This window comes from Pelobates fuscus, chromosome 11 (genome assembly GCF_036172605.1).
Source record: "Pelobates fuscus isolate aPelFus1 chromosome 11, aPelFus1.pri, whole genome shotgun sequence".
NCBI classification, from domain to species: domain Eukaryota; kingdom Metazoa; phylum Chordata; class Amphibia; order Anura; family Pelobatidae; genus Pelobates; species Pelobates fuscus.
The window spans coordinates 121,903,183-121,928,337 of record NC_086327.1 but is presented as its reverse complement, the minus strand read 5'-3'; the positions used below and the strand labels follow the sequence as shown (position 1 = coordinate 121,928,337).

The following is a 25,155-nucleotide window of genomic DNA, read 5'->3' as shown; positions in this document are numbered from 1 at the left end:
CTTTGTGTTACTAATAACAGGAAATTCAGCATCTACTTGGCACTGAATCTTAGGCCTTGTGCCACTGTTAATACCAGGAAATTAGGCAAGCAGCTAGTACTGTACCTGAGACTTTGTGACAATATTATTGTAAGTTAAGATGGGCATCAGCTGGTACTATAGCTGAGACCCTGTGCCACTAATAATACCAGGAGAGTTGGGCACGCACCTGGTACTGTACCTGAGACTTTGTGACACAATTATAGAAAGTTGGGATGGGCATCCCTGGTATTATAGCTGATATACACTGATGCCAGGAGAGCTGGGCATATTCCTGTTTTTTTCTAAATGGGTTTCATTCATTGTATTATACATAATGATTAAATATGTAAGTTGCTCTTAAGTGGGAAAACACTAGACTTGAGCATTCGGCTGAAATTTCGCTGGCCAGCTGTTCAGGAACAAGCAACATGACGATGCCCGAATATGTTTGGGTGCTTCGGGATTAAGGGTTCCATTTAAAAGATGGTTGATGGGAAAGAAAAAAAAAAAAATATATATATATATATATATATATATATATATGGTTAGGGGACAGCCACTAATTGCTTTTATGCACAGGTCACTTGAGTAGGGATCAATAGAGGGGAAAAAAATAAGTAGTAAAAAAAATCTATTTATATATTATACATTATATGTAATACATAAGTATTTGGCTTTTCTTTTTAACCGCTCCTCCCCTTTTTACTTCTGTTGGTTCCTTTTTCTCGATCTGTGAACCAAATGAAACAAAAATGTGCCTATCAGTGTAATATTTATATTATGTATATATTTTGTTTTATACTGGCTAATTTCTCTGTGCTTTTCCATCTGTCTGAATGTTCCCCCAAATAGTTTTCCATGAGCGGCGTTCGGCCAAACTGAACCAACACATGACCGAACGTCAGATGTTCTGAACAAAATTAGAATTTTTGGGGAAAAAAAACATTTTTTCCAAATTTAAAAATCACAATATGCACAGGTTTAGAGTATACAACAATGTATTAAAGAACATTGTTGTAACGTGTAGTGGGCATACCACTGTCATGAAACCATTTTAACAAATATTTTTGACACATCAGGAACAAGTGGGTGAGAAAAACAGCGCTGTCATCATGAGGTCTAAAAGGATGTATGTGGACTTCAATGACGAGCAATAGGACACACGCTAATTAAACACACAGTTGTTAAACGGTGAAATAAGAGCGAGTTGACAATGAAAGCATGAAAGGGATGGTGTGAGGACAAAGTTATTTACACAGCAAGCAGACACTCATATTATACACGCGTGGCATATTTATCATATTTGTCACATAGTTATGTGCTAAGAGGACATTACAAAGACACCGTGAGTAAAAATAGTTGAAGTTGAAATACAGAAAAATTCTACTAATTCAGTATGCGGAAGATGTTGAGGACAGTTATTGATAACTCTGGGTTTGTGAGGCAGTAAAAGGGTGACACAATGCCCCTGTAGTAGCATAAAGACAGTTGTTCCGAAACGCCAGCTAGGGACTTGGAATAGGTTCCCAAGTAATTTTATTGGGTCACTGCATGTAGAAGGACTTTATAATGCTTTATTAGTCAAGGTCAAGTCTGCCAGCAGGACACTTGGAGCACTTACAAAGCAACTGGCTCGCACCTCTCCAAACACACACAAACTCTCCCAGATACAGAGATGAACGTTCACAGACACAGCGATACACACTCAAAGAAACTCACACAGATATGTATTTCAGACAAACTCACATGCACACAAACAGCCAGATACAAACGGTAACACAAGTTTACATACAGGACTTTTCACTGGCGGAAACAAATACAGACACAAACTCTTAGGCACACACATAAACACGCACACACGTAGATGCAGGCTGTCAGACACACAATTCCAGACAGACAGACACACACACACACACACTGCCAGACCAACACACACAGACAAAAATATTGAGATGTAAGCAGTTTCTAGCAACCCTCCTCTTTGCCTACTTTATGCCAGGAAAGAGAATTCCTGTGATTTGGGGGGATTGGGCTTTAATTGAGGAGTGCAGACTTTGTTTTTGTGGGGTTGTTCCTGCCCTTCCTTTGATTGCTGGGAGCAAGTGATCTGACATCACATCCTCTCAGAGCGAGAGAGTCCTAAGTGCCCCTATTTCGGAGGGACAGTCCCTATTTAGGGTCCAAATCCCTCTGTCTCTCTTTTCTCTCCTAATGTTCCTCTTTTCTTGGAGCTCCATATTGTTGGTGTGTCTGAGTGTATCACAGAGCTCCAGCAATAATACGCACAATAATGTGTCTTTAAACTATAATAAATGTGTTCAGAAATCAGTCTGTGTAAATAAGACACATTGTTTTTGTTCTAATTGTGTTTTAGAACAAAGCAGTTTATTGAGGGTAAGGAACACAGCTGCAGATGGATTTAGAAAGTTATGGATTTCAAGCTTCTATAACTGTACAAACAAAATCAATCCCCCAGGATGATTGGACAGGATTGCAGTAGTGGAACTTGTTATTTAGGTAAAATAGGTTACTCGTAGGTCTATGTTCCTTAAGGTGCTGGTAGGCCGAACGGAAAGAAACGGAGGCAGAATCAATAGAAAGGATAAAGGGCAACAGAAAACAGGGTAGTCAATTATTAGTCCGGTTTGAGGGCAACAAAAGGCAGCAGAGTTGGTTTCCAAAGGCAACAGGTCTGGTACATGGACTAACACCAAAGGAGCTCAGGTAGCAACACAGAGAAGCAAATAATCTAAGCAACACAAAGTTACTAAAGGTGTTCTTTCAACCACACTGCCAGGAGCATACTCAGTGAGAAGACGTTACTACGGAACAGGGAGGATCTCCTCTCAATCAGAAAGTATAGAGACAAAATGATATGTCGGTGTCTTTTAGTTGCATAAATTGTTATTAGTAAGTCACCTAACATTTCTCAGAACAGCCCAGGCCCTGACCACAATCCCACTCACACCCCTAAAAGTAAAGGGTCCTGGTTTTTCCATCTGAAATGTTCGGTGGAATGGTACATACATGCTACAAATTAGTACATTCGAAGAACGGTTCACTGAGATAATATTACGAAGTGTCATAGATATATAGAAATGTCTTTAGAAAACAGAGAGGGGAAATTTGATTATTTGACCTAACATGGTTTCTAATTAGCAGAAACTTGTGCAGCACAAAAATACCATCTAAATATTGCATTTATTTAAAAAAATAAAATGCCCCTTTTAATGTACCGTAATATATATAAAACAAATTCCTTCTACCAATTACTTCTCACTGGATCTGTGAATAAAATTAAAAATTTACTGACTGTCCTCTAACGTCTTTCCCATCAATCATCTTTTTCCCTTGAATGGTCTTTATTTGGTGCCACGAACAAAATGCCGAACAGCACATAACACAAAACTGTTTCGTGCATTGTTTGTTTTGTGATTTGTTTTGGAGTTTGGGATTTCGGATGAACCGCCGATCGCCAACAATTCGAACAAATGGCAATTCATCTGAAACAGAATGCACAAGTCTAATCAAAAGGCACAGCTTTTTATTAGTGCATATTGTCAGTTTACATTTTTATCCTATGTGATGTATTCCTGTGTTCTGCATAGTCTCTTTTTAAAAAAAAAAATCTGAATAAGCACTAGTTTACCATAAAATACACAGCTGCCTGTGATCAGTCACAACCCAAAGATTATGCCCCATGTATAGAACGCTTCAATAATCTGCCACAAACTGCTAGAATGGAGGAACAAACAGAGATTATTGCTGGATTGTAATGTAATCCATCTACCCTTCATGGGCACAATTCATAAATGATTGTGAAATTATAAATTATATCAGTTATATAAAGAGCTGAGAGGTTTATACAATGTGCTTGTCATTTTCCTATTATATTGGAAAAATCTGCTGTGATAATGGATAGTGATCAATATTCATTATCCCCTTTTAAACAATGTTCAGTGGTTTACAGTGCCGAACCTGTTATGTTATGCATAAATGGGCACTACTTTTAAAGCAGTATGCTGTAGAACAAAAAAAGCACAGATATTAGATAAAAAATAATAATAAAGGGAATGAAAGATTTAATAATAAAGAAAAGGTGAAGACAAAACAATGTATTTGTTTACATTTGAAAAGGTAATATCAGAGGGATAAGATAGCATCATATAATTATATAGAGGTCAACTACAAACATTTCTCTGGTGACTAGTTCAATAACTGAGCAAAGAACGAGAGGTCACCCACTGAAACTTAAAAAAAGAAAATTTCAGGCGGAGCTAAGCAACGGAGGAGAGCGGTCGCATATCGGCAGAGCTCTGAGCGAAACCAGAGGAAACAGCCCAATTTACCCACCTTTACAGGTCGGAGTTACCCCAGAACGACCACAAAGCCTAAACGCACCCAATGGGGAAGAAAAATAAAAAGCTCAAACCTGAGAAGCCTGCGTCGGGCATGAATATAGACAAGATGTGGCGGCAGGCCCGAGGAGCCACAGGTTCCAACATGGCGTCCCTACACGGCGGGTGCTTGGATTTCTATACAGAGACGTCGGATGAAGACGGGGGGAAGGCATCCCGGCAAGCCAGACCTCACCACCAACAAGGACACACTAGCTGCCGAACTCGGCTCCCACGCCAGTAAGCATGGAGGCCATTAGAGAGCTCATGGCGGAACACCACGCCAAAATATCGGCGGATGTTACATCGATTAGGGACACCCTGCAGGGCCTAACTGGCCGACTGGGAGCTGTGGAAGACACATCAAGCACCCACACCTGTCAAATCCGTAAGCTCCAGCAGGAGATACAGGAGCTACAGCAACAATCCACCCTAAATGACCTGAGATTTGCAGAGCTCGAAGACAAACGACGACAAAAACATCTAAAGGTCAGGGGCATCAGTGAAAACATACCCAAGGCTGAGCTACCTCACGTTGCTCGGCGACTCCTCACGGCCCTCCTCAATCCGAAGACGGGCAAAGCTGTAACAATCGACGGCATCTTCTGCGTCCCAAAACCCGCCAGTGCGCCGACTGCCGCCACGAGAGACGTTGTGATGCAATTCCAGACCTACAGGGACAGGGCCGCAGTTCTGTCCGCAACCACCCGTCCTACCTCTTCGAGGAAATGCATCTCACCTTCTATGCGGACCTCTCTGGGGCAACCCTAGCATGGAGAAGGACCTTACAACAACTGACCTCCAACCTTGCGAGCCCACCACGTTCAATACCGCTGGGGCCCGACACACACCCTGCTGGTCACTAAGGGGGACATCACACTCTCAGTGCGCTGTATACAAGACGCACCGGCAATTCTGAGACAGCTGGACCTGCCCACAGATCCACTACAAATGCCGGCGGAAAGACCTAAGAACCCACCGACCTGGGACTCAGCCAGGGCAGCGGAATTTGTGCCCAGACAACCGACCGGAGCACCTACAAGCGAGGCCCACACGTGAGAACCAGCAAATGACTATCCTTCAAATCCTGTCTAATCACTGACTAGCTCGAACGATCTGGCAACCCGGGACCTAACTTAACACCTTGCCTCAGAGAGACACAGGTTGCCTTGGCCCACTCAGCCGTCGCGCATCCACATGGACCAACAAGAACACTATTGTAGGAGGGCAAGTTTTTCATGGACCTTGAATTGCTTGTTGCTAGTTTAAGCTTTATCGCATTATTTTGCAGGTACCACGCCTAATTCCCATTTGACCACCGACACAGACTAGACCACTTATCCACCTGAGAGTACCGCCCAGGTTAGCCAGTCCACTCTTCTCTAAACGCCTACGTAGGCACCTTAAAAACCTAGGGGTTAATCAGGCAACAGGTTTATCCACGTCGGAGCACGACCCCCTCTACCCAGGGGTTATTCCCAGCCATATGTGCATGCTCTAGCTAGCCTCAGTTCTCTCTGTATATAGTTAACAGTTCCCCACTCTCCACTTTAGCTGACATTATGCCTCCCAAGTCACGTACCACTACAACTAAACCGTAACTTTTCTATATCGCCTAATTTAGCAATCATAGTTGACACGCGATACAACCCTTTACTCTGCTAAGCCTAAAGATGATACAGCAAGCATACCCACTCAGATCGACCACTGGAAAATAGCACTGAGTCTAAACGGCATGTCCAATGCTTTTCATACCCACATGTAGTTAGGGAACAACAGGTCAGCATATTGATACTGTAATCAGTCAATAAATAGTCTACCCATACTAACTCGATCTACGAATCAGCATTTGGATCTATTATTTATAGTGTGGTAACAAGCGCTGCTTCAGTGGTGTAGCTTTAATAAGGCCTCAACGCCCTCACATCGTACTTACAAATGCTGGAACCCACACAGCTGAACTAAAATGTTAATACTCCCATAATATGCTTAAAAGTCCAGTAGTTATCTACAACAAAACACAAAAGTGCCTGATAACCCACTGTCACCACCTATACTACACATGTCCGTTGACGTACCTCAACGTCGCCAACGACTCTCACTTGTTTGCCCTCTCCAGTGTAGGGCCTCATTAGCCTAACCACCCTCGAAGTTTATTGTGCGCCCTAAGTTTCATACGTACAGGCATAAGGGCATCCTTTCACACCCGAGAATTGACATTCGATCTCCCCTCTCTCAGACTAGCTAAGGGTCACAAGCACAACTCTGTATCACTCCATGTCTAATGACGTAATAGCACCTGCACATTTTACAAGTATAAAGGTTTCGATGTTAATATGTACTTTGTAACCGATGCAGCAATCTAGACCTGCAATGAGGGCCACTAGTTGAGGCTCTCTGTTGACAATAGAATAACCATGTCTATGAGTGTGTCAACAACGATATGTCATTCTCTCAGTTTTCTCTATGCTAGTTAATTTTGCTCACTCCCACTCGGTGCGTACAACAGTTTAGTTAAGTGTGTAAATTACATATAAAAATGTGCGAAATATCATGCCACTGTTGTGGCGTTTGTTGATATGTCTGTAATCTCCCGCACAACAAAAATAAAGAATTAAAAAAAAAAAAGAAAATTTCACCTACAGCAGATAAAGGATTTTCAGCAAAATAATTAACATGTTAACACCTTGTTGGTCCACTGAAAAAACTGAAAGCCAGTTAAAAAGAATCTCAACCATGTTGTGCCTCAATTAGAAATGACTTTGTTTTTTTTGTTTGCTTGTTTTCTTTGTCACGCTAATTGATTAGTTTTTTTTTTTACAGAAGAAACAGGAATGTGTGAAAAGCTGAACTTGAATATGATCCTATATCACAATATATCTCCCCCAAATACCTGCAGATTAACTTCAAATATCTGTGAGCAGAGAATTCATTGATTTGGTTTTTTTAAATAATATATTGATGTAACAATTAACATTGTAGATGAGGGCTGTTTCTTATAGTTGTTTCTCTTTTTTTTTTCCATTCTTCAATTACACAATAGTTCAGTCAGTGACCAATTCACTAAGTGGAATATGATTTGTAATAAAAAGTCTGCCAAATGCCTGCTAGGACTTTTCATACTGTTAAACAGTCACTAGTGACGCAAAACGCCTTTAGCAAACAATGTATTATTGTTATTTGATTGAATAAGAACCTTCAAACCAGTTAATTTTACCTTATGTAGATGGGTTATATGTTAAACCACTGCTTTTGTCCTTTTTATTCTTTATTCAATGCTAGTTATGGCTCCTTTATCTAAATATAATGTGGGGTGCTAAACTAGGAATTATTTTTAAAGTTCAAAGGTTATCTTGAAACTGCCTAGCTCATCTGGAAAGTCTACGTGCTCCTCTGCAAACGTGTCTCTAATTCTAGCGATAGCGACCAGCCGCTTCCCGTTACCGTGCCCAGTGGCTGCTTTACAGAGTAGTGGCTGTTTATTAACTGCAAATTTTTACAAAAAAACGACAGAGATTTACCAGCTGCCACTATTGAAAGCCAATCACTAAGTAGCGGCTAATGGTACTAGTTTATATAACCTAGCTACTAATTTCCTTAACACCAGCTGGAATGAGGTTAATGACAGTTAAATCCATATACATACTATGGAAACAAAAATTCTTGCTCCAGCCCTGTCGCTAATTTAAATTAACCAGCCGTTACTTATCATTATTTGTGAAGTGCGCATGCTCAGGTTAGTGTTTCTGTGCTTTACCAGCAAGCCACTCATATGTGAGTGGTTGGTATCTGTAGTGGCGGCTGTTATTAGCAATAGGACTCACAAAAACAGAAACAAGGCTAATTACCTGTTGGTTATTTGTATCTGCTACAAGCTACCGGCTGTTGTTAATAGGGGAAAACTTCCGACTTACCGACAAGATTGTAGACGAGCCCTAAATCTGAGAGAAGTGATATTTATAGATGGGGTTTAACATATCTAGCACATGGAGGGAAGCCCTGAAAAAGACTGCAGCTGAAATGGATCTGTACGAGACACTTATTCTGAGGTCTATTCTGAGGAAATAATGTGTTCGGATAAATAATACATTGCTTGTAATAGGTTAGAGGTGATTAGATAACCACAATACTGAATACTGAACTAGTCATGTTACAATGTTGGGGGATTGGACGATGACAAAGTATCCCTGTCGTAGTTAGAATGTTGGATTGTATGAGAGGATCCATAAGAACCCCTTTTTTACAGGGCTTTATTTCACACCAGACATTTCTTAGCTTTTCACAGGACTGGGTAGAGCAGCAGTTCTTCACGTCTTTTGATAGGGACCCAAATTGTGCTCATGGCTTTAGGTTTGGGTGCCATTCTTCAATTGTAACATAATATTTCCAGGAGTAGGCAACCTTCGATACTCCAGACGTTGTGGACACCAGCTCCCATCGTGGTTTTACAGCCAGAAGGCTGGCAAAGTATCTGGGGAGTACATCTGGAGTGATGAAGGTTACCTAACCCTGATATATACCATAAGCGTAGCCAGGGGAGACTTTGGGGGTATATACAACTGGTGGAGGTGGCAGGAGGGTATTAGTGTGTTTTATTTTATATATCAGACAGCTGCTTCCTCTGTTACAAAAAGAAAGGTCAGAATTATAGTGCTCTGTCAGGCAATGTTGGGGGGCAGGTGATTGTTGGGAGAACGTAACAGAATCCTAACAGAAGCACCCCTCTATTACTTAGGCAGTAGTATATCAGAATTGCATTGAATATCTGTCTATGGTTTGAGTATCAGAAACACGGGACTAACATATCTCCATCCCTCTGTTAGTTTAGAGGCCATCAAGTTTCCCAGGTATTCTGCAAAAAATCTAGGATTAGACTCATCAAAGTGTCATTGAATGTAAGAAGCACAGCCTCTATAAATATCTTTATTTGTGGGCAGTTGCCTGGGGTGTAATAACTGTAATGTCCCTGTCTGAATTAGTTGGGATCCATTAAAAAATGCACAGACGGATGGTTGGAATTAGAAAAGAAAAAACACAAAAATAATTTTTTTCTTAAATTCTTTTATTTTTAAGTCATTTTATGCATCCCCTAATTGAAACCAGTAGCATACTACAACTACCTTTCAGCTGGCAGTCTGGTTCTTAATGCAAAATGTGATGATCTTGAATGTCTTGTTCATGAAAAATAATGTAAGTAATTCCATGATATTTATATAAAGAATAGTATAGTAAAAAATGACTTGCCATATGAGTCTGTCAATCAACCAGCTAGAATACTCTCTTCCTCTCTGGCAATATCCGTTCTGTGCAACATTTGCATGTGGTGTCAGTACATATACACACAGCATGCTAACCCTGGACATCAGGACAGGCTTTATATATATACTGAATACAGAAACACACACAGACGCATACACACACAGCATGCTAACCCTGGACATCAGGACAGGCTATATATATATATACTGTATACAGAAACACACACACAGACGCATACACACACAGCATGCTAACCCTGGACATCAGAACAGGCTATATATATATATATATATATATATATATATACTGTATACAGAAACACACACAGATGCATACACACACAACATGCTAACCCATGCTAACAAGGTATTTGCCTTGGGCGGCATTTTCCAGGGGGCGGCAAAAAAAGCCGCCCCCCAAATGCCCAAGGCAAATGTCTTGTTAGCCTTGAGGCTAACAGACATGATGGGCTGCTGCTTGGCGGTCGGTCGGGCGCCGCACAGTGAGGCTGGGAGCCGGAATATGACGTCATATTCCGGCTCCGCCTCCCAGCCTCACTGTGCGGCGCGCGAGGGAGCTGAGCAGACAGCTCAAAGGAAGTGCTCCCTCGCCGCCCGCCCAGCAGCGCCGCCCGACCGCCCAGCAGCCACTGGACCACCAGGGAAAAAAGAAGCCCCCCCCAGCATTCCCAAAGGTAAGGAGGCTGGGGGGGTTAAAGTAATTAAAAAAAAGCCACTGGACCACCAGGGGAAAAAGAAGCCCCCCCCCCCAAGCATTCCCAAAGGTAAGGAGGCTGGGGGGGGTTAAAGTAAAAAAAAAAAGCCACTGGACCACCAGGGAAAAAAGAAGCCCCCCCCCCCCCAGCATTCCCAAAGGTAAGGAGGCTGGGGGGGGTTAAAGTAAAAAAAAAAAAGCCACTGGTCCACCAGGGAAAAAAGAAGCCCCCCCCCCCCCCCCCCAGCATTCCCAAAGGTAAGGAGGCTGGGGGGGTTAAAGTAAAAAAAAAAAAAAAGTGTTAATGTGAGTGTCTGTTAGTGAGTGTGAGTGTGTGTGTGTCTGTTAGTGAGTGTGAGTGTGTGTGTCTGTTAGTGAGTGAGTGTGTGTCTGTTAGTGAGTGAGTGTGTGTGTGTCTGTTAGTGCGTGTGTGTGTGTCTGTTAGTGTGTGTGTCTGTTAGTGTGTTTGCCAGTGAGTGTGTGTGTGTCTGACTGTGTGTGTCTGTTAGTGTGTGTGTTTGCCAGTGAGTGTGTGTGTCTGCTAGTTTGTGTCTGCTAGTGAGTGAGTGTGTGTCTGTTAGTGAGTGTCTGTTACTGAGTGTGAGTTTGTCTATTAGTGTGTGTGTTTCTGTTAGCAAGTGTGTGTTTCTGTTAGCTAGTGTATGCGTATCTGTCAGTGAATGTGTGTGTGTGTATTTAGAATGCGGGGCGGGGTAAAGGTTGGGTGGTGGGTGGCGCGCGGGGGGGGGGGGGGAGGGCACCTGAGTTTTGTTCTGTATATATATATATACTGTATACAGAAACACACACAGACGCATACACACACACCATGCTATCCCTGGACATCAGGACAGGCTCTATATATATACTGAATACAGAAAAACACACAGACGCATACACACACAGCATTCTAACCCTGGACATCAGAACAGGCTATATATATATATATATATATATATATATATATATATATATATATATATATATATATATACATATACATACACTGTATACAGAAACACACACAGACGCATACACACACAGCATGCTAACCATAGACATCAGGACAGGCTATATATATATATATATATATATATATATATATACATATACATACACTGTATACAGAAACACACACAGACGCATACACACACAGCATGCTAACCATAGACATCAGGACAGGCTATATATTTATATACACTGTATACAGAAACACACACAGACGCATACACACACAGCATGCTATCCCTGGACATCAGGACAGGCTATATATATATATATATATATATATATATATATATATATACAGAAACACACACAGACACATACACACACCGCATGCTATCCCTGGACATCAGGACAGGCGTTATATATATATATATACAGAAACACACACCGACGCATACACACACAGCATGCTAACCCTAGACATCAGGACAGGCTTTTTATATATATAGATACAGAAACACACACACACACACACACACACACAATTAGTAACATTCAGGGAAGTTCCAAGTGAATTTCAATTTAAAGCCCATAGTAGCCAGCGTTAATGTATAGCTGATTTAGAGAATGTTTCTAGTTCAGTTATTTTCACCTTAAATTTGAAATTCACAAAGAACTCTCAGTTTAGTAAATAACCCTGACACTGACTGCCTGTCCCTCCTGCGCTCGAATTCTGATCATGCTTAGTTGGTTTCTGGTGGAGGCTGGTGGGAATTAAAATAAGCACCTGATGTAGTGGGGTAGAGAGGCATCCACTTGCTAAACAGCTTATGTGCAATACAATCATTGGTTTAATTTGCTAATTGCTAAATCTGAGCCACAGAGCTTGCAATCTATGGAAGACGGTAACATCAAGGTATAAAGGATAACTACAAATCAGGTACCAGTCACATCTCAAAATAAAACAGGACTATTAGTTATCATTTTTTTAGAACAAAAATGAACATAAAAAGGTTTTCACAGTTTTTACAAATATTCTGCACTCAGACTGGCTGAGTACATGGTAACCAAATGACTTGGTTTGTGGTAATCAAATGGTAAAATCAATGCTGTCAGGCAAAGTATTGCACTGGGGCCCTGCCTTCACAACCACTCACAGGAATGTAAATGTAAAATATTGATAAAATTAAGCTCATATTTATTGGGATCTACAACAGAGTTATTGTTTAAATATTAAAAATCATGCTGTACATCAGAGATTAATCCACCCAAACATTTGGACCATATAACATTGTGTGTTGATCAGTGGCGGATCCGGGGGGGTAACCACGGCAACGCTCCAAATCTCACGAGAGTGAACTCTAGTTCACCTCACCACCACCGGACCACCAGGGAACGAAATACGTCCCCCCTCCTCATCAATAAAGGTAAGAAAGGAGGGGGGACATAAATATATTAAGTTTAATTAAATTTAAAAAAAAGCCTCCCTACCCTCCTTACCCCCCATACACACACTACACACACTGCCCCCCATACACACACTACACACACTGCCCCCCATACACACACTCCCCCATGCACACTACACACACTGCCCCCATACACACACTACACACACTGCCCCAGAAACACTGGCCCCCATACACACACTACAACACTGCCCCACAAACACTGCCCCCATACACACACTGCCCCAATACACACACTGCACACACTGCCCCACAAACACTGCCCCACAAACACTGCCCCCATACACACACTACACACACTGCCCCACAACACTGCCCCCATACACACACTACACATACTGCCCCACAAACAGTGCCCCCATACACACACTACACACACTGCCCTCCATACACACACCGCCCCAAACACACACACACTGCAACTCTCACACACACTGCCACCCTCACACACAAACACACACACACTGCAGCTCTCTCACACACACACTGCCCCACACATACACTGCCCCTAACACACACACTGCAACCCTGACATACACTGCCGCCCTCATGCACTCACACTTCACCACTCACACACACACTGCACCTTTCACACACTTCACCCCTAACACATACCACTGCTCCTATGCCCAATATCCCAGCAGACCCCAGGTAAGTTGTCAAACTGTTCTTAAACGGTTTGACTACTTACTCTGGGATGGGATCCTGGCACTACTGGCGCCATAACTACTACACTGAGCTGTAGTGGTTATTGTGCCTTGATAATTTCTTTAAATAATCTACAAGTGCCCCTCCCGAGATCAGGTTCTGGATCCGCCACTGGTGTTGATTTTGTCTTGGTTATGTACAATTAGTACGCTTACGTAGTTTTTTTGTCAAGGTTAAGATATGTATTCGCAACAGTAAGATCGCATGTACAGTTAACAGCTGAAACTCCACCTAAACATTTTAATATAGAGGGTTTGAAGGTTCTGCTTACGGGGCACGAATGCTCGTGGGGCCACCGGGCAATTGTCCAGCGTGCCTATGCTTTAAGACGGCTCTGTGTAAAGTTTTTAGGGGGAGTTTAACATGTTAGATATTATAATTATGTTTAAATTTGTTACAGGCATTTAATAGTGATTTTACCTATGAATTGTGACAAAAGGATCAGACCAACAATTGTTACAGTTATTGTATAACAGAATGAAATCCGCAGCTTGTAACCCTGAGAATCTGCCTATTCGCCCTGAACCTGGAGTAAAACCATTGTTATGGTTAATGCCCCAAGAGTTCCCAGTATAGTAGTGGCACAGTAGAGAGCACTAGAGAGCCCAGGGTTACAATAATTACTATTAGCAATGATTCGGGGCTTGTGATGGAAAGAACAGACAGGGAAGTACTGACAAATGAAAGGATTTGGGAAGTGAACAAGTCGAAGCACAACAAGCCCATCTCACCGTCTCCTCACTACAGTTGCTACAGCTCCTGTATGTCCAGTTCATGGAAAACTGTTTGTTGTCCACTTTGTAGCAGGAGTTGAAAGAACAGGGCAGTCGAATGTCTGTACCATTCAGGGCATAGATCAAAGAAGGCACAGTGATCTCCATCCCGTCCACGGCCGCTGGGCACAAAAAAAGCTTAGTGGTAAAGTAATGCCAAGTATATTCAAATCTAAAATCATCATTTACATTTAGAACATTCAGAGTATATCATGATATAGTAACCTGCAATGATAGAATGTGCCTGTTACATACAGTGACCTCTATTGTACTTTAATATAATCTATGCCAAGGATTTAATGGGTCTGTTGGAAGATCCGCATACAGATTAAAATATTAAAAGCTAATTTGTTTTTTTTCCCTGAGTTTTACATTAATATATATATATATATATCATACATTATTCCGGCAATGTTTTATGTAATATTTGTTTATTTGTGCATCTATTGAAGGACACATGCTTATTCATGTCATTTGTTACTATTAGAAGGGTCATATCGGTTGAAAATATAGGGATGAAAAACCAAAACAGAATATAGATGTCATATGATGAGCCCCCCATCTACTCTGCTGTTGGAGTTAGTAGCTTGAACTCAATTTCTTCTTTAGCACTGTTACCTCTGCTCGATGAGACCCACGTTCCCCCAGTTTGGAGAATTCTGATGGCACACAAACTGTGAAATACTGCATTAATTACATATAGTACAAGTAGGTATATGTTCTGCGTGGACTTCCATTAGCTCCATGTTATACCAAACTGATTACGTTTCCGTAAAATAAGTGACTTTTATATTTGTTGGTAACTATGGATTATATTTAGTTTTCATATTATAAACTTTGTAAACAATATAGTTTTTATCAGATCCTGGGTGAAAGAATGTTATAAAGTTACAGTTGCATTGATATGTTCTTTCTATTAAATGTGTAAATCCAGAATTTAATTTAAAGCTTACTCAGCACATTAGAAATAACATGCCTGGCTAAAATGCTTTATTGACGTTAAACCAAACTCTAGTGAAAAAAAAAAAAAAAAAACTGAATTGCAAAATTCAGACTGAAATAGTCAAGCTCTGATCATAGGGGAGTTGGATAATTTTTCCGAATCAGCTATTGGTGTTTAAAAAGTGCCTACTGGCTGTTTAGGAATAATCTTGTTCTAGGGAAGAAAGGATGTTTCACCTTTGTGCTGTGGAAAAATGTATGAATTACTTAAGCTGAACATGAGGAATTAGAGGACATTTTTCAATGACAAACTGTATACAGGGACCATGGGTTTCAATCAGGTTATGGTTCTCTGGAAAAATATCCATCTATGTTTATCTAGATCACCTGCTGCAGACACCTAATGATAGTTGTTGGGTTAAAAATACATATTCTCACAATTATTCCTGCAATAGAGAAAGGTAAGACACACACACACACACACACACTGCTTAAAGGGCCACTTTAGGCACTTTAAGAATCTAATTTTATTAAAGTTGTTATAGTGTCTGCAGACCCCCCATCCCCCTCCTTTAGTTCACTAATTAGAGGGCTTGGAAGCACAGCTTCAAGACACGCCTCCAAGCCCTGTGGCTATGAAAGATGGGAGTCTTACTTCCTGACTCTCATGCCTTAACATACACATGTGCAGTGACATCACGGTCCGCCTTAGAAAATCATTGTATTCTAGGATTCTCTATGGCAGAATGTTAGGTGCAATGTAGCAAGCGCCGTGCACCAAGCTCTCCAATGAGAAGGACAGAATTGTTATGGGAGGGAACCTAATTATAAGGGGCATCGGGGCTGTAGTGTTAGAAATACAGATATGTATCCCTGATGCTATGGTGTTTTTTTTTTAATATATCCTTTCTCTAATCCTCTTCACAATTAATTTATTCAAAGCTTTTTACGTTTGGTTATTGGACATCTATAAAAGTAAAGAGATTCTCTAAGCACCATAACCACTATAGCTTAATGTGCTAATTCTGGTGCAAAGAGTCTGTCCCTGATTGATGTGTTCATTTGGGTTTAGAGGCTGAAATTTGGCTTATTTTGGGTTGTCTGACACTTGTTCAGTTGGCAGTTCAGCTGATCCAATTATTGTCCGTGAAAGTGTGATGGGCAATAGTAGGTATAATAAACATTGCTAAATTGCATTTCTTTAAACGGTAGCATATTTCTTAAAGGAATACCTCTTTCCCAAATTCAGTGCATAACATGTTTATGCCATCTTATCCTGGATTAATGCAACAACAATTCAAGAACTTGCCTACGCCAACCTTACTATTAGTCCAAATAAAGATTAAAGATGTCAAGGTTATTACACTAGACTAACAAGGTTGTTTTTCCTTTAATTTTCATATATGAACTGCAATTAGCCATAAGATGAATTGACCCATAAATTACCTGTAGTGATTATAAATGCTATACTATATAAATACCGGCTGGACCAATACTAGACAGATACACACTGACCGACTCTGGAAGTGACATATACTGAGATATTACCTGTACAATCAGGAAGGGTATTTTATACTAATCATTTATATATATATTGCAAGCATATATTCATTTAATTTTATATACTTTGCTTTATAATTTCTTAATGGATTGATACGTTTTTGTATATCTTTATTCATTTAGAGATTGTAACCATATCAGTCCAGTGATGTAGATGTAAAAACAGATAAAATGTAATCTGTTTTTACATCTATATTCATTTATATTAAAAAAAAAATATTTTAAAAAGACAAAAAGTTATTGCTTACAATTCCCTATTTTTATTGTATTCTCAATTATTTATATATTTTAAATAGAGAAACTCTTGCCAACTATATGATATTATGGCTAAACATATCTGTACGGCCAGCTCTGCTGAATTCTATACTTTAAGACGTTATAGTGGTAAATAAGGGAACCAGCTGCGGTTACAGCATTTTGGTTCCCTGGTCATGGTTTGATTGCTAAGTATAACTATGACCCCCAAATATCCTTCCACATCTTGATCTTCATTACAGTCTCATCTGGTGAATTCTCCCTAGGCTTTCCATTTCTTCCCCCCATGCTTTCTTCTCTCATCAATCTTCCTCACTGTCTCCCTGCCCCCCCCCCCCCCCCCCCCCCACTATATCTGCTTTACCCCCATAACTCACTGCCCTCCCTCTATTTAGTTGCTCCCCCCCTCCTGATTGCTGCTGCACTGCGGGTATATGCTGCAATGTCTGATGCACAATCTGGGTCACATTACCACTATAGGCTGTCTAGAGCCATCTAGTGGAAGCTTATGATAATGCAAGCTTGTTCCATACTCTGGGATATTGCAATGCTCAGTGGTTTGTTCTCTGATGACATGATCAATATCTGCTTGCTTGCTGCTGAGTCAGGAGATGTGTCAGGGAGGGAGCACAAGGAGCCTGCATTAGTATCCTGTAGCATGATGATGAGCAGAGTGCATAGAGAATCTAGTACCATGCTTCTATATAGTGACATGCAGAGCAACACTTAACCCTTGGCTTCTCAGAGCATGCCTCTCTTTACCTGATGTGTAGTGTAGTTTATTTGTACATTCTAGAGCAATACAACGTTGGTGTTTTTAGAACATCACCACATGTTCCTATATCCTGACAAGCTCCTACATCATATTCTATTATTACACACATCTCCCCCCCTATAATCTATTAATAGGCATCCTTAGCCATAAATCAAACGAGCGGAAGGCATTTTGCAGTGACAGTAACCTATTTAATAATAAGTAAATAAATGAAACAACAACAAAAAACAAACAAAAAAAATAACATTTATTTTGAGGCTGCATGGGCCTGGATCTAATGTTAATTTGGTCCTGTACCAGATCTCCGCAGATATAACTGTGATATAACTGTAAGACCAAAGACGCAACTTGTGTTTATATAAGGATTGAGTTTCAGAATGTCTGACCTCGAGACTCATTTAACTCCACACCCTGAGACTGCCCATATAACCCCACACTCTGAGACTGCCCATATAACCCCACACTCTGAGACTGCCCATATAACCCCACATTTTGAGACTGCCCATATATTCCCACACTCTGAGACTGCCCATATAATCCCACACCCTGAGACTGACAATATAACCGCACACCTTGAGGCTCTGCCCATATATCCCCACACCGTGAGACTGCTCATATAACCCCACACCCTGAGATTGCCCATATAACCCCACACCCTGAGACTGCCCATATAACCCCACACCGTGAGACTGCTCATATAACCCCACACCCTGAGATTGCCCATATAACCCCACACTCTGAGACTGCCCATATAACCCCACATTTTGAGACTGCCCATATATCCCCACACCCTGAGACTGCCCATATAACCCCACACTCTGAGACTGACAATATAACCGCACACCTTGAGGCTCTGCCCATATATCCCCACACCGTGAGACTGCTCATATAACCCCACACCCTGAGATTGCCCATATAACCCCACACCCTGAGACTGCCCATTTAACCCCACACCGTGAGACTGCTCATATAACCCCACACCCTAAGATTGCCCATATAACCCCACACCCTGAGATTGCCCATATAACCCCACACTCTAAAACTGCCCATATATCCCCACACCGTGAGACTGCTCATATAACCCCACACCCTGAGACTGCCCATATAACCCCACACCCTGAGACTGCCCATATAACCCCACACCCTGAGACTGCCCATATAACTCCACACTCTGAGACTGCCCATATATCCCCACACCCTGAGACTGCCCATATAACCCCACACCCTGAGACTGCCCATATAACTTCACACTCTGAGACTGCCCACATATCCCCACACCGTGAGACTGCTCATATAACCCCACAATCTGAGACTGCCCATATATCCCCACGCCCTGAGACTGCCAATATAACCCCACACCCTGAGACTCTGCCCAAATAACCCCACACCATGGGACTCTGCCCAAATAACCCCACACCATGGGACTCTGTCCATTTAGCCCTACACCTTGAGACTGCCCATATAACCCCATGCCCTGAGACTGCCAATATAACCCTACACCCTGAGACTTCCCATATAACCCCACACTTTGAGACTGCCCATGTGACCCCACACCCTGAGACTACCCATATAACCCCACACCTTGAGACTCTGCCTACATAACCCCACACCCGCCGTAGACTCTGCCCATTTAACCTCAAACCTTGAGACTGCCCATATAACCCCACACCTTGAGACTGCCCATATAACCCCACACTCTGAGACTTCCCATATAACCCCACACCTTGAGAATGCCCATATAACCCCACACTCTGAGACTTCCCATATAACCCCACACCCTGGGACTGCCCATATAACCCCACATCTTGAGACTCTGCCTACATAACCCCACACCCGCCGTAGACTCTGCCCATTTAACCTCAAACCTTGAGACTGCCCATATAATCCCACACCCTGAGACTAACAATATAACCCCACAATATGAGACTGCCTATATAACCCCACGCCTTGAGACTGCCAATATAACCCCACACCCTGAGACTCTTCCCAAAAAACCCACACCATGGGACTCTGTCCATTTAGCCCTACACCTTGAGACTGCCCATATAACCCCATGCCCTGAGACTGCCTATATAACCCTACACCCTGAGACTGCCCATATAACCCCACACTCTGAGACTGCCCATATAAGTCCACACCCGGAGACTCTGCCCAAATAACCCCAAACCTTGAGACTCTGCCTACATATCACCACACCTGTAGCCTCTGCCCATTTAACCTCACAACTTGAGACTGACAATATAACCTACACCTTGAGACTCTGCCCATTTAACCCCACACCCTGAGACTGCCCATATAACCCCACACCCTGAGACTGCCCATATAACCCCACACTCTGAGACTTCCCATATATTCCCACACCGTGAGACTGCCCATATAACCCCACACCCTGAGACTGCCCATATAACCCCACACTCTGAGACTTCCCATATATTCCCACACCGTGAGACTGCTCATATACCCCACACCCTGAGACTGCCCATGCACAATTCACACCTTGGGACTTTGCCCATATAACCCCACAACCTGAGACTCTGCCAATATAACCTCACACCCCCTGAGACTGCCCATATAACCCCACACCCAGAGACTGCCCACATAACCTCACACTCTGAGACTCTGCACATATAACCCACACCCTGAGACTGCCCCACAAAACCCCAAACTCTGAGACTGCCCATATAACCCCACACCCAGAGACTGCCCACAAAACCTCACACTCTTAGACTCTGCACCTATATCCCCACACTCTGAGACTGCCCTTATAATCCCACACCCTGAGACTCTGTCCATATAATACCCTACCATGAGAATGTATGGTATTTATTGATACCATACCAAGATAATCTGCTCATTTACCCCATGCTCTGAGAATGTGTCCATTTACCACATACCCTGTGAATCTGCTCATTTATCCCATACCCTGAGAATCTGCTCATTTACCCCATGCCTTGAGAACCTACCCATTTACCCAAACCCTGAGAATCTACACAAATACCCCATTCCCTGAGAATCTGCCCATTTACCCCATGCCCTGAGAACCTACCCGTTTACCCATACCCTGAGAATCTGCCCATTTACCCATACCCTGAGAATCTGCCCATTTCCCAATGCCCTGAGAATCTGCCCATTTACCCCATGCCCTGAGAACCTACCCGTTTACCCATACCCTGAGAATCTGCCCATTTACCCGATGCCCTGAGATTGGATGAACACGGATGATACAGTCAATCCACTGCCAAGTTGTAATGTGTATTTATACGGTTTGAGTATTCTTCACCATTAGAAATGTGAGTTTTTCAGTACATTATAAATACACTGTATATATTCTCCTTAGACCTAGTTACTGATTTGTAACACCTCATCCTATAGAAACAGAATTTGCTGATCTATCAGACATTCATCACTTGCTTATACCATTCCAATACCCTCCCCCTGCCCCCAGCCATTTTATATTCTCTATATAATAAATTTGTCTCTTTATTCCATGCCCATCGCCTCATCTGATGTCCCAAACCACCCATAAAGCTTCCTCTCCCCACTATTCCTCCAATATATAATGCAGCCCTTTGACACCCTATTGCATTAACCCTTTACTTGCCATCCCTATAGTATCGCTTACCCCTTGCCAATCATAACCTGCCCCTCTCCATATAGATCTGCTGAAACATTAATCTATGAGACATGGGATAAGATCACGTGAACCTGCAATCTCCTGAGCAAAAAATATGGGGGAGGGGGGAGGACAGCAAAATATTCCCTATAATAATATATATATTCTTTATTATGTGTAGGGTTTTGTTATTTCATTGCAGTGTGTACCAGGTGACTTTGTATTGACAATGTATCACTAATGTATCCTTCCATGTAAACGGATATGACAGAGGGGTTCTGTGTGCAGCTGTGTGTGAGATCTAAGCATTTAACCCTTTGCCCCCCTTGCTGCATGGAGTGAATGGTACACAATACAGTGTGGGTTGAGACAGATGTGCACCCAGTTGTGCATGCAGAATGTCCACACAACTTACCCAGGAGGCTGAATGCCATTGTTACCAGGCTTGGCACAAAGGCTGCTAGGTGTTCTCTCCTGCCCATTGTCTGGGAGGGGGTCAAAGGGGTCTCCAAAATCCTGACTTGGAATATTTCTATTTATACAATAGAATTTCCCCCTCGATGATGCAGCGATGAGATTACTGTGTGAGCCCAATATGGCTGGATGTCTGGCTGCAGCTGAGATGTAAGAGAGTGGGGGGGTAGTGGGTGGTGGGAATACATGGTTTTATGGTTGGTGGATTTACTGAAACCATGCGGTAGGGCAAGAAAAGAAAATAAATGCATCTTTTTTATATGTTATATGGGGAAGATTAATTGGAAAGCATCTCTCTTGTTACATTTTGGAGAGTTAAATATACTAAATGACAAACATGCAGTTGGTAAGCTCGCTTACTATATAGATTGTTACATAAATTACAGAAATAATAAAGAAAATACATTGAAAGAAAGTGGTGTGGGTGATTAGGACAGTTATTGCACAGAAAGCAGATAAAGTAAAACAGGTGTGTTAGGTAATTGACATCTAATATCCAGGTACATAAAGGCAACATTTCTCTTAGTCTTAATCAAGGTTAAAAGCTGAATGCATTAGCTCTCTGCATAAAATATTAAGATAATGAATAGATGAGCAGTGTATGTCTAATTCAGTTATTTTAACCCGTTCATTATCAGTCATTATTGAAGAGCCACATATATTACAATAAACCCCTCCTTAATTAAATCCAGAGCTGGTCCTCATCTGCCATAGAAAGAAGTAAAATAGTATGTTGGAAAGTATTGAGTATAGTTTTTGGGGTTTTTTTAAGTTTCTGTTTTCCTGGCTAGTTAGCAGTTCTAATATTAAAGGGAAACTATAGTCACCAAACTAACTTTAACCTAATAAAGTAGTTTTAGTTTTGGTGTATAGATCATGTCCCTGCAGTCTCACTGCTAATTTCCCTGCCATTTAGGCGTTAAATTGCTTTGTTTACGCAGCCCTAGCCACACCTCCCCTGCATGTGACTTACACAGCCTTCCTGAACACTTCCTGTAAAAAGTCATATGATATTTACACCTCCTTTATTGCAAATTCAATTTAAATTAGAATTTCTTATCTCATGCTCTGTTAATAACATACTAGACCTTGTAGGAATCTCCTGTATGTATTTAAAGTTCAATTTACAGAATAGGCGATAAAAACATTTAAAATAAGTTACATTGATTGAAAATGAAACTATTTTGATTTCATGTAGGCTGGGTCAATCACGACCAGGGCAGGGGAGGTGTGGCTAGCGCTGCAAAAACAAAAACAGAAGTGATTTAAAATGGCAGATAATTGAGCAGTAAGACTTCAGAGGCATGATCTATACACCAAAACTGCTTCATTAAGCTAAACGTGTTTTGGTGACTATAGTGTCCCTTTAAAAGTATTTTATCTAAACTGCAGAAAGAGATGCAGACACATAATAATTACTCAGGAATACAAGGATGAATAGAGTCACATGCTTAAATAGCTCAGATTTACAGTTTTACAAACAGGTGATCTGTAGGACTATACGTTACATACTTTTAAGCAATGTGTGCAATGTGTGCTTCACTAAAGTCACTAAGCAAATAGTTAAAAAGCAAAACACTTCAGTAATGAAAGGGTAACCATGCTTAAAAAAAAAAAAAAAAAAGCCTAAAGGGATCAATATGATCTCTATCGACTATAGCAGCATTAACCCCAAAAATGGGTGAACAAAATGGCTGCTGTGATTTTATCGCTTAACAGGGGCCCGGTCGGGTGCTGCAGCCCTTTAAGAGCAGGACCCTGTAGTATCGGCCGGCTGGGAGGAAGTGATAGCAGATCACATCCTCCCAGCTTCACAGAGTTGCTGCCGCGCAGTAGGGAGGGAGGAGGCAGCTGGAGGCTGGAAACGGCTGTCCAGAGAGGGAGCAGCATGGATGGCAGAGGAAAGGCTGGAGTGAGCATGCAGCAGCTCACTCCTATCAGTCTGAGCCAACATCACCAGGACCAAAAGCAAGATATCCTCCTGGACACACAAGGTACGTTTACAGGAGGGCGTCTCTGATGTATGTCAGACTGTGTGTGTGTGTATATGCCAGTGTGTGTATGTGTCACTGTGTGTGCCAGTGTGTGTGTATCTGTGTGTCTGTGTGTGCGAGTGTGTATGTGCCAGTGTGTGTGTATCTGTGTATCAAGGTGTGTGTGTGTGTATGTGCCAGTGTGTATCAGTGTGTTTGTATGTGCCAATGTTTATATGTGTGTGTGTGTGTGTGTAGTCAGTGTGTGTGTATCTGATTGTGTGCCAGTGTGTGTATCTGTGTGTCAAGTTGTGTGTATGCGTCAATGTGTGTTTCTGAGTGTGTGTATGTGCCAGTGTGTGTATCTGTGGGGGCAAGTGTGTGTATGTGTAACTGTGTGTATCTGAGTGTGTTTGTATTTGTGTGTCAAAGTGTATGTACATGTCACTGTGTGCATCTGAGTGTGTGTATGTGCCAGTATCTGTATCTGAGTGTGTGTGTGTGTGTGTGTGTGTGTGTATGTGTGTCAAGGTGTGTGTATGTGTGTGTATATGTCAGTATGTGTGTATCAGTGTGTTTGTAAAGGGCCGGTGTGGGTGTCTGTGGGTCAAGGTATGTGTATGTGTCACTGTGTACCTAAGTGTGTGTGTGTGTGTGTGTGTGTGTGTGCATTTATGTGACAGAGATAGAGAAAAAAAAAAAAAGAGCCTTAACGGCGAAACGTGCGTCGGGACATTATTTGTATGGTGTGGCTTCTATGATAAGGGAAGACACGCTTTAATATATTCAGACTATACCACGCATACAAGATTTATTATTTTATTTTATTTTCTTTAATTCTTTATTCCAGTTTTAGTTCTGTGATTTCTAAACATCCTGCATTTACTCTACTTAGAGGAGGGCAGGGCCGGACTGGCCCACCGGGATACTGGGAAATTTCCCGGTGGGCCGTCGGCTCCTGGGGCCGGGCAGACACCTGGGTCTGCTGGCGGCCGCTGGCTGGGGAAGGTCTTCTGGCGGCCGCTGGCTGGGGGGGGGGGTCTTCTGGAGGCTGCATGTTGGGAGCAGGCTGTTCTGTCTCTGCTCCCCAGCGCGCATCTTAATGAGACTGGGGCCGGAATATGGGTCATATTCCGGCCCCGGTCTCATTAAACTGCGCGCGAGGGCGAGGGAGCAGAGACAGAACAGCCTGCTCCCCCATGCGGCTGCCAGAAGACCTCCCCCAGCCAGCGGCCGCCAGAAGACCTCCCCCTGCGGCCCACAGGTAATATGTG

General features: G+C 42.2%; 1 protein-coding gene across 1 annotated transcript in view; it reads right to left on the bottom strand.

The window, feature by feature from the left end:
• SCN2B (sodium voltage-gated channel beta subunit 2) overlaps positions 1-22,057 on the bottom strand; it is a 28,094-nt gene extending 6,037 nt beyond the window's left edge. The window contains exons 1-2 of the mRNA XM_063436931.1: positions 21,850-22,057; positions 14,248-14,411 (exon numbers count right to left, since the gene is read on the bottom strand). Of these exons, the coding sequence (XP_063293001.1) occupies positions 14,248-14,411; positions 21,850-21,916 (231 nt within the window). The 5' untranslated portion in view covers positions 21,917-22,057. The remainder of the gene's footprint in view (positions 1-14,247; positions 14,412-21,849) is intronic.
• Positions 22,058-25,155: the final 3,098 nt, after the last annotated feature.